The 12765-nt window shown below is 47.9% G+C and overlaps 1 protein-coding gene across 5 annotated transcripts in view; it reads left to right on the top strand.

The window, feature by feature from the left end:
• CBFA2T2 (CBFA2/RUNX1 partner transcriptional co-repressor 2) overlaps positions 1 to 12005 on the top strand; it is a 131757-nt gene extending 119752 nt beyond the window's left edge. For 4 of the 5 annotated variants that reach the window (XM_033094836.1, XM_033094831.1, XM_033094833.1 and 1 more), the window contains 3 exons: positions 257 to 325; positions 3097 to 3287; positions 7331 to 12005. In XM_033094836.1, coding sequence (XP_032950727.1) covers positions 257 to 325; positions 3097 to 3287; positions 7331 to 7630 — 560 coding nt within the window. In that variant the 3' untranslated portion in view covers positions 7631 to 12005. The remainder of the gene's footprint in view (positions 1 to 256; positions 326 to 3096; positions 3288 to 7330) is intronic. The other variant, XM_033094832.1, reaches the window with a different exon arrangement.
• Positions 12006 to 12765: the final 760 nt, after the last annotated feature.

Raw genomic sequence — 12765 nt, 5'->3', positions numbered from 1 at the left:
TCTTACTACTTTGAAATACTGTTAATGTTTGAGGGTGTGTGTGTGTGTTTTTAAAAGTAAAAATTAAATGTACTATTTTATAATGTGATTTTATCCTGTAGAGTTTTTTGGGTTGTTTGTTTGTTGTTTCCACCAAATGAACATAGATATTTGAGTCTTCCTAAGTGGTGAATGACAGGTCTGATGAATTTTTCATAAAAATAAACCATGCCGATCACAGGTAGCTTCTGACCTTGTGCTCCTTATCCTTTTGTAGATTCTCAGCGGGAATTCAGCACGAGGCCAGCAACAGGATATGTACCTGTGGAGTTTTGGAAAAAAACTGGTATGTTGGGCTGTAGGTTGCATGTACTTACTCATTTGTGCATGGAGCACGTATTTGTGGGGAAGGTGCTTTTGTCCTCACGTCCTCCTCATGGAGTTCTAGGCTCCTGTCTTCCCCTCCGGCTTTCCCACACGTCTAGGTCGCCTCTCGTGTGACTTTGCAGGTGAAGAATTTGGAATGACTCCTTACAGTCCAGCCAGGTCCCTTTTCAACCTCTTTACTGGGTCACATTGAGGCATTGAGTAACAATTCTTTCTTTCCTAGTTACCTGCTCTCTTTGGGGGCATATAGCTTAATGCATTTTCTGCCTTTTCACTAGAATCGACACAGTTTTCACATGCTACCACATTGTATTCATTCTGCTCTTGGCACAGCCCTCTGTTCTTCCTTTCACCTTCGCTGTGCCTCGCTTTGTCAAGACTGTTCTTGGTAGGCCTCAATTTCTACAAGAATAAAGGAGTGTGGAACTGCCTGTTGTAGTAAGATAGGGGATTAAACTAACCTCACATCTTTAATATTTCCCTTATCCAAGTACTAACCATCTTTTCTTCGTGCCTCCCTTTCTCAGTAACTTTTTTTTTTAGCCCAATACAGTTTTTGGTTTTCTTATTTACTTTTATAAAAAATACCTATCACTCATAAAAGCTTGCGAGAGCATTAAGACCGTGATAAACAAATGGATAAAAGATATGAACAGACAAGTTACAAGAAATACAAATAAACATATTGCAAAATGTTTATTCTTATTGGCAGTCAGGAAAGTATAAGATAAAGCAACCCTGACCAATTAACCCCCAAAGTCTTAACGCCCAGTTATTGACACATTTTTATAGGACCCTATTAATGACACTAAATCATCAGAGGTTTATACATGAAATTATTAGGTGCTCTCAACCGTGAGTATATGCAAATTTTTGAAGTCATTCTTCATTTGTTCATGCTTTTGGATCCTTTCAAAATCAAATGATGTGGACTTAACGCACATAAATTGCTAAGAAGCAACAGTGTGTATAAAGACACTGTTTCTAGAATATTCTCGGGGCGAGGGGGAGGCAACCTGGGAAATGCCCAGATATCTGTGAATGGTTATGTGAATTTACAGTGTGACACCACAATAAAACATTACTTTACCATTAAAAATAATTTGAAAATTGACATAGCATCTTGGAAAAATCTTTGCAATTGGACATAGGGAAATGTATATTATATTACATTATCAAAAAGTAAAGTAGAATTGTGGGAAATTAAGATAGCAATTGTTAAGTGAGAGAGAAAGATTACCATGATAACTAGTAATTAGTAATTTTCTATTTGGGATGTACCTTTGGTTAACTGTGCGTAAGAGCCCAACTTTGGCACGGGGCCAGCTAAATCTGAGTCCTCGTTCTGCTGTAGTGCCATCTGTGACCTTAGATGACCTTCAGCAAAGTTAATTATCCAAACTACGATTCTTATTGATTGATCCTTAAACTGAGAGGATAAATGTTCTTCAGGGCTTTATTATGTTGGTTCAATAAGATACACTTAACACCTACCTGGTAACTAATAAGAGGATGGGAAGGGTAGCTGTGCTGGGCCACAGTGAACCTGTGGACACCAAGAGTAAAGGAAGTGGAGTTCAGTGTCAAGTCAACTCAGCATCATCCGTGCTTGGCCTTTGAGGTGGAAACTGTCTTAAGACTGGCGCAATAAAATAGAAAGTTCTAGAGTGGCAGCCCAGAACACTCTGTTTATATTTAGACTGCCTTTGAGCCTAGGCCATGTGCAAGAGCCAAGCAGTAAGAGAGTTTCCTTAGGCTTCTGTGTCGTCCAGTTTTGTACAAGTCTCAGGAGGTCGTTCACTTTGGGACTTAAGGCTCACGCTCAAATGCACAGAATGTGTCATTTGGAGTATCCATCCTCCGGAAACCAAGCAGGGTGGTGTTGAAGGGAGGAAGTGACCAGAAACCAAGTGGGGTAATGATGACTAGGACTTTGGAAGCCCAGGGCTCCGGGCAACCTGCCCAGATCTGTATCTTCAGCTCATCCTTACCTAGATGCACCAGAACCTCAACCTTCTCACTTGCCTCCACACCAGCATTTTGCTTATTATCTGTTTAATTTGTATAACACTACCATTCTTCACTTTTACCCTCACCTCCAGACCCTTAAATGCTACCAGTCTCATTCTGCCTCATCCCGTCCTCTGGGCCACTTGCTCTCGCCTAAATTCAGAGTCTCTTCATCACCTGAATTATTGTCCCAGCCTCTCAGTTGGTATCTCTGTCTTCAGTCTCTCCTCCTTGCAAAGAAACCTTTAGGTTCACATTTTCTTTAGAAAAGGCACCAAATTCCTTAGCACAGGATGCAAGACTTTGCAAAAGTTCATTTCCACCTACCATCTCAACCAAGGCACATTTTCTTGATCCTCCTCTGCCTGACCACTTGTAGGCCTGACCACTTTTCCCCTTGAAACTATCTCTGATACTGACATATGTCATGGCACCTAAGCCACCTTTTGTACTTGATAGCAGTTATGAGAACATGGATTACGTCTTGGCCATCTAGGGGTCCCTGGTCCCTACCCCAGTGCCCACATCCACCTACATACCCAACAAATGATTGCATGAATGGACAACTGAGTACAACAATAAAAATGAACGCATATGTCATATGTTGATCTTTGTTTTTAGAAAAGAGTCATCTTGTTTGAGCTCTGTCCCTTAGAAATGATGTGGGGTGGGAGGGAAAAGATTTCTCGGCCAGTTGATTTTACTGTCACTTTCTTCTAGAAGAAGCTGTGAATAAGGTGAAAATTCAGGCCATGTCAGAAGTACAGAAAGCCGTTGCTGAAGCAGAGCAAAAAGCCTTTGAAGTGATTGCAACAGAGAGAGCCCGGATGGAGCAAACCATAGCGGACGTCAAACGGCAGGCCGCAGAGGATGCCTTTCTCGTCATAAATGAGCAGGAAGAGTCAACGGAGGTCAGAGCTCTGTTAGCGCTGGGGACTCGGGCTGGGGCTGGAGTGACCCACTCCACCTTTCTTCTCAAGTGCTAGGCAGTGAGACACACCGTCCACTGTTGAACTAGACGATTATAATTTGTATCCAGTACCAGAAGTTTTGATTCTCGGTTATATTATATTCTTATATATTGGTTTAAATTTTGAAAACTGACCCTAGAGACAGAGTTTGTGTAATTGTATGATAATGACCACCGCCATTGATTAGTGGCCTGTTTACCGTGTGCCAGCCACAGAGCTGAGTGTGTGTATTATATTGTGTTTTGGAACCTCACTGTGACCTTGTGAGGGAGGTGTTGTTGGATTCTGATTTTATAAATGAGGAAACTGTGATTTAGGGAATTTAACTGACATAATCCCACAGTGCTGAAGCTAGGGTGCGGGGTAAGGAAATGCAGGCCCCTGCAGCATCCAGCCTGTCTGTAATGAATAGGTTCCTTTGTTACGGATTAAAGTGACACAGCAGGCAGACCTGCCCAGTTCTCTAAGACCCAGGGCCCAGTACTTGGTGATGCTTCTAAGAGAGACAGGATGCTCTCGGACCATGATAACATCCAGTTTCATCATTTTCCAGGTTTAAGGTAAACGTTAAGTCCTAAACAAGCCTGTCTGTAAGTAGGTAGATCCCATCTCCCAGTTGAGAGACTAGCTATATTTGGGACATTCCCTTGAAGTTATAAAGAACTGGAGTATTTTTGTTGGTTTGCTTTTTTAAACAACAAAGTTTATTTTGTCAGTCTGTTTAAATGATTCTTTTCAATATAGCAGTGCCAAGCATGGTAATGTAGAGATGAAAATGTGTAAATATCACGAGGCCATCACCAAGGACGTGGGGAAATTCCTTATTGTAGGCCTCCAACAAAGACACTGAACTGTGAGGAAATAGTTCTTTTAATCCTCCCCTTTTCTTCCCTCCTACTTTGTTTTTGAGCAGTGGTATCTATTTCTGTTGTGTATATTTAATTTTATATCTCTAGCTGTCCATATCAATATCTGTATTTGTCCATATGTATCCACTTTTATATCTACGTTTATATTTAACTCTATGTCTTTCTCCAAAGAAGGAGTGTAACATTTTGGCTAAGACCATGAGTTCTGGATGTGGACTGCATGGTTTAAATTCCAATTCTCCATCTCTAGGAATTTGCTTTTAAGGAGCTGTAATTTCAAACAGTGTACAAAGTGGCATGCAGGTGAGGCTCACACCAGCATCCATCGCAGCAAACTTTCTTTCCCAAACAGGAGGGATAGCGGGGCCTAAGCTGTGGGTAAGTTTGCATTGGATCAGGAAGGCTAGGGCTACTTCACCTCCTTTCATCCAGAAAATTCTACTCGAAATCTAGCAGGGTATCCCTGGAGTTTCTTGTTCATCCTGTGTGAGGGGGCTCGGTATAGCGATGCCCTGCTGCCCTGTACCAGTTGCCCCTCACACTGGCACTGTACCCTATGGAGTCGGTGTATAGTGGGGTGTGAGCAGCCTCCGGCCTGCTGGTCTCATAGTTTCTAGGAAGATATAATTCAATTGTGGTTGTGGACGTGTTTTTAAACTGCAATGCACTAAGTGCACTGTGCTGATGAAAAGGATTTTGTTATGTCTTAACAACATACATTTGTAAGCTGTGGCAGCTCTGGCTTTTGGAGAACAGCCACCTCCTCTGAGGGCCAGACCCAAGCAATCCCCCCTGTCATACCTCGGGTGGAGGGCTGACACGAGAGGTCGCCTCAGCTCCAGCACAAGGCACTCGTCCCCAGCCTGGCTTTCCTGGCAAACATAGTGGGCCAGCAGGTGATTGTAAGATGTGGAGTCATTTCTCTTTTAGGCCAGGTTTGCAGTAAGGTCCGGGAGGTCTGGGATGGGTCCCAGGGATTTTGATAAGCCTGGATAGTTCTGATACAGGTGGTCCCTGGGCCATACTTGGAATAATAGTAGCATAAACTGATGGCCCATGCTTGACAAAGGAAATTCTGGAATCCCATTTCTGACTTCCCTGGCCAGTAACTCAGAAGGTTTATAACCTTCTCCCATTAACTACAAAGGACTGTTTGGCCAAGTGTGTTGCTCCAGCTTTGAGGAATGTTGATTTGAAAGGCGACTCCAGCAATAAACTTTTTTTGTCTTGTATCTTGGCAAAAAGCCTCATGGTTAAATCAGGGAAAAGTCACAGGGAAAGGGAATGCGACAGTGTCCTTTTCACCCTGGCTACTCTGACACTTACCACATCGTTCGTGCATGTCCGTTCCTGCCCCTGTGGGAGGCTATTTGTCTTGTTTTATTGTATCTCATAAATCATGAAATAAGCTATTTTAAATAGAATGGCAGACAAGTACCAGTGGCTAAAGGCTCTGCCCCAGTTTGAGATGTTCTTACGGACCTGGACAGCTCTCCGAATGGGGCTGAGCGGTCGGCCTGTGTCTCCACGGCAGCCCCATGTAGGCACCCACTGTGCTCTTCCCCACGAGCGGTGACATTCTGCCAAAGCCTTGTTTGGACTCAGCCTGTCAGACTCCAAAGTATTAAATTCTCTGGAGTGCGGTTTGCTGGGATATCTATAAATGGACCCTAAGAATTGCTTCTGTTCCCTCTCGTGGGCCTCTGATGTTAGTGTCGTTAAGTTCGGGCCGTCCCGAGTGTGGGGCTCCTGAGGAGCCTGCTGTGGTAGAAGGGAGCCCACAGCCCTTTCTGATGTTCTTGGAAACCTGACTTGTCCGCCGCCTGTAGTGGAGTCACGTGGTCCGGGGTCCAGGCCTTCCAGAGCCACGTCTTCGTTTCAAAACCTTAGGCCAGTCCTTGCCCACTTGCCCTCAGTGTCCCGTCTGTACAGTGCAAGAGGCGGGCCAGGTGGCCCAGACCCACTTGTTGTATCTTGTTCTTCCCTTGAGCAAGTGTCCTGATTTCATGGAGGGTGGTGTGGTCAGACCGGGCCCATGACCGGCTTCTGCCATCCTGGACAACCTGGGGAGGCGGGAGCCGCTCAAGTCCTCCTGATGCCAAGAGAGCTTTGCCCCTTTCCGATAGCTTCACTTGGCCAGTGCCACGAGGCTTGCTCTTATAAGTGGGTTCTGGAGACCTCGGGTGCAGAACAAAAGCCATGTGTCACTACTGGAGTCATCACGGGAGCCTAGAGGAAGGAGAGTTCCAAGGGGCAGGGATAGGAGCTGCGCTGGGGGCTGCGCTCTTCACGCTGCTGCTCTCCCTTCCTAGTTCACTGGGGGAGTGTGCCATCCAGCAGTTGTTTCCATTGCTTTCACGGCGCTTGCTTCCAGCTCTTACGTGCCTCACGTGGCTCATAACTTCCATAGTAGACTTAGTGCATCCGCAAGCAGTGCACTACCCTCGGCACGTGGTTTCTGCAGAACCCTAGCACTACCTGCCGTCCCTCTAGGAAAGTGCAGAGAGTAGTAAGAAAGCTCCCTGACCTAGGCCTTCTGGGCCCTGAGCTCTGAGCTCTTGTGGGGGGTTCCCATGAACAAGCCAGAAGTAGCCTCACGATCCCCAGCCCACCTATGACAAGGCAATCTCTGAAAGGAGAATGGCCACAGAGAAAGCGGCACAGCCACCCACGCTCTTGTTCAGCCATCCCAGTCTCCGGCTTTTTAAAAAAGATATCAGGTGTTATCAGTGAAAATAATCAAGATCCTTCTTCCACTGGAAGAGGCAAGAGAGAAAGTGTCTAAACACACATGCATGTGCGGTCTTAGAATAGCTGGCTCTGCTGGGGGACCGTGGGACAGTTTGGTTTGCTCGCTGAGTCACTGCTTCCAGGGGAGGTGCTGGGCGTGTGTTTTCACGTCCCCCTCGTCTTGCTCTCCCGACGGTGGAGTCGGTCGTTTTCCTGTTTGACTCAGGCCACTCGGAAAGCAGGGGACAGTAGAGGCAGGTATGTGCCACTCCAAGGCCACACTGTCCCCATACAGAGCACCCCCTGTTCTACAGAGCAGGTGACAGGTGATGACAAGCCTGCCCCACGAGATCCAAGCAAATAACTGATGCCTGTGTCTTGCAGAACTGCTGGAACTGTGGTCGCAAAGCCAGTGAGACCTGCAGTGGCTGCAACATCGCACGGTACTGCGGCTCCTTCTGTCAGCACAAGGACTGGGAACGGCACCACCGCCTCTGTGGCCAGAACCTGCACGGCCAGAGTCCCCACGGCCACAGCCGGCCCCTGCTTCCTGGAGGAAGGGGCTCCTCAGCCAGGTCTGCCGACTGCAGCGTGCCAAGCCCGGCCCTGGACAAGACCTCGGCCACCACCTCGCGCTCCTCAACGCCTGCCTCTGTGACAGCCGTCGACACCAACGGACTCTGAGCCCCAGACTCACTTGCCCTGATGACCTCACAGCATGACAAAATGCTACTCCAGGGGCTGGCTGTTGGGTCATCAGCGAGAAGTGAAGGGGACGCAGGAAGAGGGCAAGGCCAGCATCAGCCTCCACAGCCTCTCCGGCACTGGCCCGTTTCCGTCTGTGTCCTTGGGGGAACGAGTGTGCCATTCTCTCTGCACACGGGCGGCTACCTGGAGCTGTCTGCTCCATGGCTTCCTGGTCTGTCCCTCTCCCAGCTGAGTCGACCACCAGCTCCCCTCCCTGCCCCGTGAGGCAGCAGACTTGTCGGATGTGCCCAGCCAGGCTGGAGGCAGCTCACCCCAGGCACTGTCCCTTCTCCCCTTCCCCCCACGCCAGGGGCCTGGAGGCTGACCACAGGCCATGGAGGAGGTCCCCCCGACAGCTCCTTCAGCCCTATTTCCACCCTCAGCAGATGCCACTGGTTGGCCCCCTGGGACTTGGGCAGGCAAGAAGTGGCACTCAGGACTCTCCTTGACCCTGCTGTTCAGACTTGTTAAGATTCTCAGAAGCCACGGGAAAGAAGTCACCATTTCAGTAAAAGTACCCACAATAATAAAAAATGAGTAAAACTTCTACCAAACTTCTACAGATCATTTTGGACAAGATTTTCCAACCTGGTTGGCTACTTTATAGTTTGGGACCCATTTTTCTCTCTCTTATTTGATTTTTGCTTGTGCAGAAAATAGTTCCCAGCGCATGGATTGGTCTGAGGGAGAATGAGACTCGATTGTGGACAGTCTGTTCTCTCCGAGCATGTTGGCCAAACTAGTATCGTCAAGTTACTGAATGGATCACCTATTGGAAATGCAGAACCTTTTGTCACCGCTTGGCTGTTTGTACAGTCTTGTTCTGTGTCCTTTTATCTCAGACCACGCGTGTCCAGATCCACACTGTGGATCTTCTTCCCGTGGTCTCTGTTTGGCGCCTAATAAGCCACAGTTGTCCCAGAGGATGTGACGTGATGTGACCAGGACTTGCCTCACCGGTCAGGGCGTGGTCATGTCTGAGCAGCCCTCCTGGACCTGAAAGAATTCTTCAGACCTCGTGGTTTCATGTCATACGTACTGTCCTTTTAGTATCAGGCACAAAGTCTCAGATTCCTTTCTCTTCTCTTGTTTGATACCTACCTTCTTTGAGCTAAGAAAAGTTTTGTGAAATGTGAGAACCATTTTGAGAGAGCCTGACCAATTTTTCTTCCTGTCTTCAGGGACTTTTCCAGCTGCTTACCTGGCTTTCCAAACATGATGTCACCTAAACCCCCGTTAAAGTCTTAAAAACTGCCACACACATTTCCCCTGCCATTCGGGTTCCGTGGGGAGCCCAAGGACCCTGAACTGCCCAGTCTCCACCTGTGGACCTCTACCACCCTCTCGCCTCAAGGAGTCAGTTGGGGAGAGTTGGTTGACTTGCTCCTGCTGGTACTTGAAAGCCCAGCTTTAGATGGCCACCTTCTGTGCGCTGACGGGGTGGAGGACAAGCTCTCGGTCCCGTGAAGGAAAAGCGATCAGCCTCGGTCGCATTGCCCTTGCATTCGGTGTATCTTACTTTAAGAACTGCTAGTCCCTGATTTACCTTTCCCAAGGATTTTCTGTCTGAGAAAGGAACTCGGTACAAGGCATCTTTAAAATACCTCTATCTCCATTGCATAAAGTATACCCAGAGAAGGAATAACAGAATGCTGTTACTTGGTTGTGGCGCTCCATAAGCTGCAACATTTGGTGGGGTGTCCTGACTTTAACTGGATGAAAGGCGCACCCCAGACAGGACTTGCCTTCATTTCCATAAGACATGGGATGTCCCAGAAGGAGGTCATGGAGCCTGTAAATCGCTTACAGTGTGTGTCCCCTGGGTGTGTCCTCAGCTCACTGTCTTCATCGGCGAGTCGGACGCACACCTAGGCAGGTTCTTTAAATCTTCGTTGGCCACAGGCTAGCCAGGGTAGCTCACATTTTTCCTGGTTGGAATAAAGATCCAAGACCAACAAAATACTGCTCATCAGGGCTCGATGTCAGTTTCTTAAGCTAAGGTTTAGGTTTAGCGGCTGTGGTTCCAATGACAGCTTAGGTTTCAGTTTTTGTAATGCTCTTCTCCACTGCTTTGCTCATGTGCTATCCAGAGGCCAAGTGGAAAACCTGGGCAGTGTTCCACACTGGAGTTCAGTTCCCATACCTTTTGCAGTGTTCATTTTGGTGAGTTTCACACACAGGCTGCAGGCGCATCTGTCCAGGACTTCCTGTTTAGATCGGAAGAATCCCTTTCTCTAGCTCCCTCCTTTCTGAAATTCTCCAGCTCTCTGGTTGCGAGGAGGGGCTGCGCGTGGGGTGGGGTGGGGTAAGGGGCTGGAGAGGAAGGCGGTGAGTCCAGGTTCCCCACTTGGTTTCCTGCTCATCCCACCCCAGCTAGCAGGTTGGGGGTGCAAGTTCAGGCTCCCCAGTTTAGTTGGATTTTAAATAATATAATCAGGCTGCGTAGAGGACCCACCTTTATAGTTCATATTTGGGAGGCTAAGACAAAGGGCTCAGAGTGGTGGTACTGAAGGTGCTGTCAGGGTAGTCAGTCACAGGCTCTTCCATGTTACCATAGAAACCAAAAGCAAATACGGAAGTGCCTGCCCAACCATCAGCATCGCCCACTGAGGGACACTGACAAGTGACAGGATATCAGTGTCCTCTGCCCAGTGAGGAATGGTTGCAGGAACCAGGAAACACCAAGAGTGGCCAATATGGGAGCCGTCGTTAAATGTTCCATGTTCCAAACGATGCTTGAGGCAGTGTCCTCGTACTTCAGCCGCCCTCTGGGCCCCCACTGCCTGCACCATATGTGAAAACTGACTCTGAACAAGCTGCTTCATTCTACCTGCACAAGGAATAGCCAGCCCACCTAATAAGGGGTGAGCACTGCACTCTGCAGGGTCTTTCCAGTTCCGGGGATCGAGCGGCCCTGAGGTCACAGCGAGTGGATCTTTTCCTGGACTGTGCTTAGTCATGAATGTCCCAGTGGATCTGAGTTTAGAAACAGGACACATCTACCCAGCATGGGTCCATGTCTGGATGGGCTGCAGTGTGGCCTCTGCACACTGACGTCCTGGGCCCACCCAGGCCGCTTGGTCTACCAGGAGCTCCTCAACTCGTGCTGTCAGCGTGAGCATCTTTAGCTTCTAGACAGAAAATCTACACTTTACTTTGTATGGCCTTGTTCCAAAGGCAAATTGATCCCCAGTGCTGATACCTGCTTGCAAAGGGTGTAGACCTTGTTCTGGGTGGTTCCAGAAAATATCTCAGCAAGTAGATCTGAAGGTTCAACAACACAATTGGAATTGTATGGTAGTGGGTTCTTCAGAACAAAAGCATTAATAATGACCGGGTGGTTGGTTGTCCTGGGAATTGTGGAAGGGATTATGGATTGAATAAATCGTTTAAAATAGAACACATCTTGGAGGCTTTCTTGGGAACTGGTTTTCTAGACTCCCGGGTCAGTAGACCAAGCCAACTTTCTTAGATTTTTTTTTTTCTTTAGCTTTTTACAGACAACTGGGTGATGGCGTGTTTGAACCAAATGTTAGAAAAGCCGGAGGGACCTGGGCTGCTCCAGCATGGGCCCGACAGCCAGCTGTGAGAGGACTGCCTGGGGTGGGGCGGGGACCTGGGCCAGCTGCCGGACAGGGCCCTTCCAACTCTGGGGGTGTGCTGCTTACGAAACCAAAACGTTGACTGCCTGCCTCTGCCCACGTGCACTGACTTGCTCATTTCCAAAGATGAGGGTGCGGCGCCCTTTTCCATCAAGAGGCAGGAGAAGGTTGGGGGGTCTGAGGGTGGGCCTCGCATCCCTCCTCCTCCTCACAGCCCCACAGATGGCGCTTTCCCTGCAGACCCCATCTGGTCAGGCCCACAACTGCCCAGTGTACGCTCCCTGATGCTTATACCAAATAGGGCATGTGCGGCTGGCGGCTGGCAGGGACGGCTCCGTCCCTGCGTCGGAGTTGGCAGAGAGAAGCAGCAATAAACATTAGGTGAATGGTGGAAAGTGCTGTTTGGCCAAGAGGCCTTCGGTCCAATGGCACAGCTTTCCAAGTTCTTGATGAGGCTACAAAAGCTCCATTTATAAAAGAAAGCCAATAATGTAAATAAGTCAAAAACTAAGCCTCCAAGCGCGGTTTTTAAAGGGGGATGATGATGTGAAACCACCCACAGGATGCGGTAGTCTGATTTTTCTGTGCATTGTCATTTCTTTGATAGCAACTTTTGTTACTTAACTCTGTGCATAACTTATTTAATGTACTGTATAAATGAACCAAAACTGTTGAATATGTATTTAGTTTGTTCTACTTAAAGTAGTCAATAAAAAGGCTATATTCCTTTTTTGACTCAAGCTGAAGTGCGACTGGGAGGGAAGGTGGTATGTACACTGTGGGGCAGCCCGCAGCCAGGTTCCTGTGTCCTCCCCCCCTTCTTCCCCAATCTTTGGGAGGGGGTAGACCGCCAGTGGTCCTTGCTATGGCCTAAAGAACACCTGGGGAAACAAAAGCAGGAGGTACTGCCAAGGAGAAGGTTCCAGCTGCCAGGCCTCTGGGAGCCCATTGAGGGGCCCGGGCCGACCAGGCTGGTTGCTCATGCCCCTGACTCTGCCTGCCCACCCAGTGGGCCCACAGTCAAGTGCCAACAACAGCTTACAGACACTCCCATTGCTTGTTAGCGCTTCACCGTTAAGTGATTTAATAAGGAAAATACAACCACAGAAAGTGTGAAAAATAGGGTGGTGAACTTGTCGGTTCTTTTTCTAATAACACGTATTTCCTTAAAATTTTTAAACATACCTGGGCTTGTGAATATTTACTCACGTTCTTTTTAAACTGGTGTTAAATCATAGAAAAGTTCACTATTGCCTACACATTTATTTGCTTAATCATTGTAAGATTTCATCGAGGCCATAATTCTCTGAGGTCTTCACCTCCTGTTGGGCAGTTGGGTTGCTTTAACGTTTTCCCTTCCTGCATACTGAACTGAACAGCTTCCTTCGCTTGCTTTATTTATTTGGAGTAATATTCCGAAGTGGGGTTTCTAGAACTGACTGTTCCATGGATCCTTGAAGCATATATTCA

The sequence above is a fragment of the Rhinolophus ferrumequinum genome, chromosome 23, assembly GCF_004115265.2.
Source record: "Rhinolophus ferrumequinum isolate MPI-CBG mRhiFer1 chromosome 23, mRhiFer1_v1.p, whole genome shotgun sequence".
Classification (NCBI taxonomy): domain Eukaryota; kingdom Metazoa; phylum Chordata; class Mammalia; order Chiroptera; family Rhinolophidae; genus Rhinolophus; species Rhinolophus ferrumequinum.
Note: the sequence above shows the minus strand (reverse complement) of the source record. Positions and strands in the feature narration are given on the sequence as shown.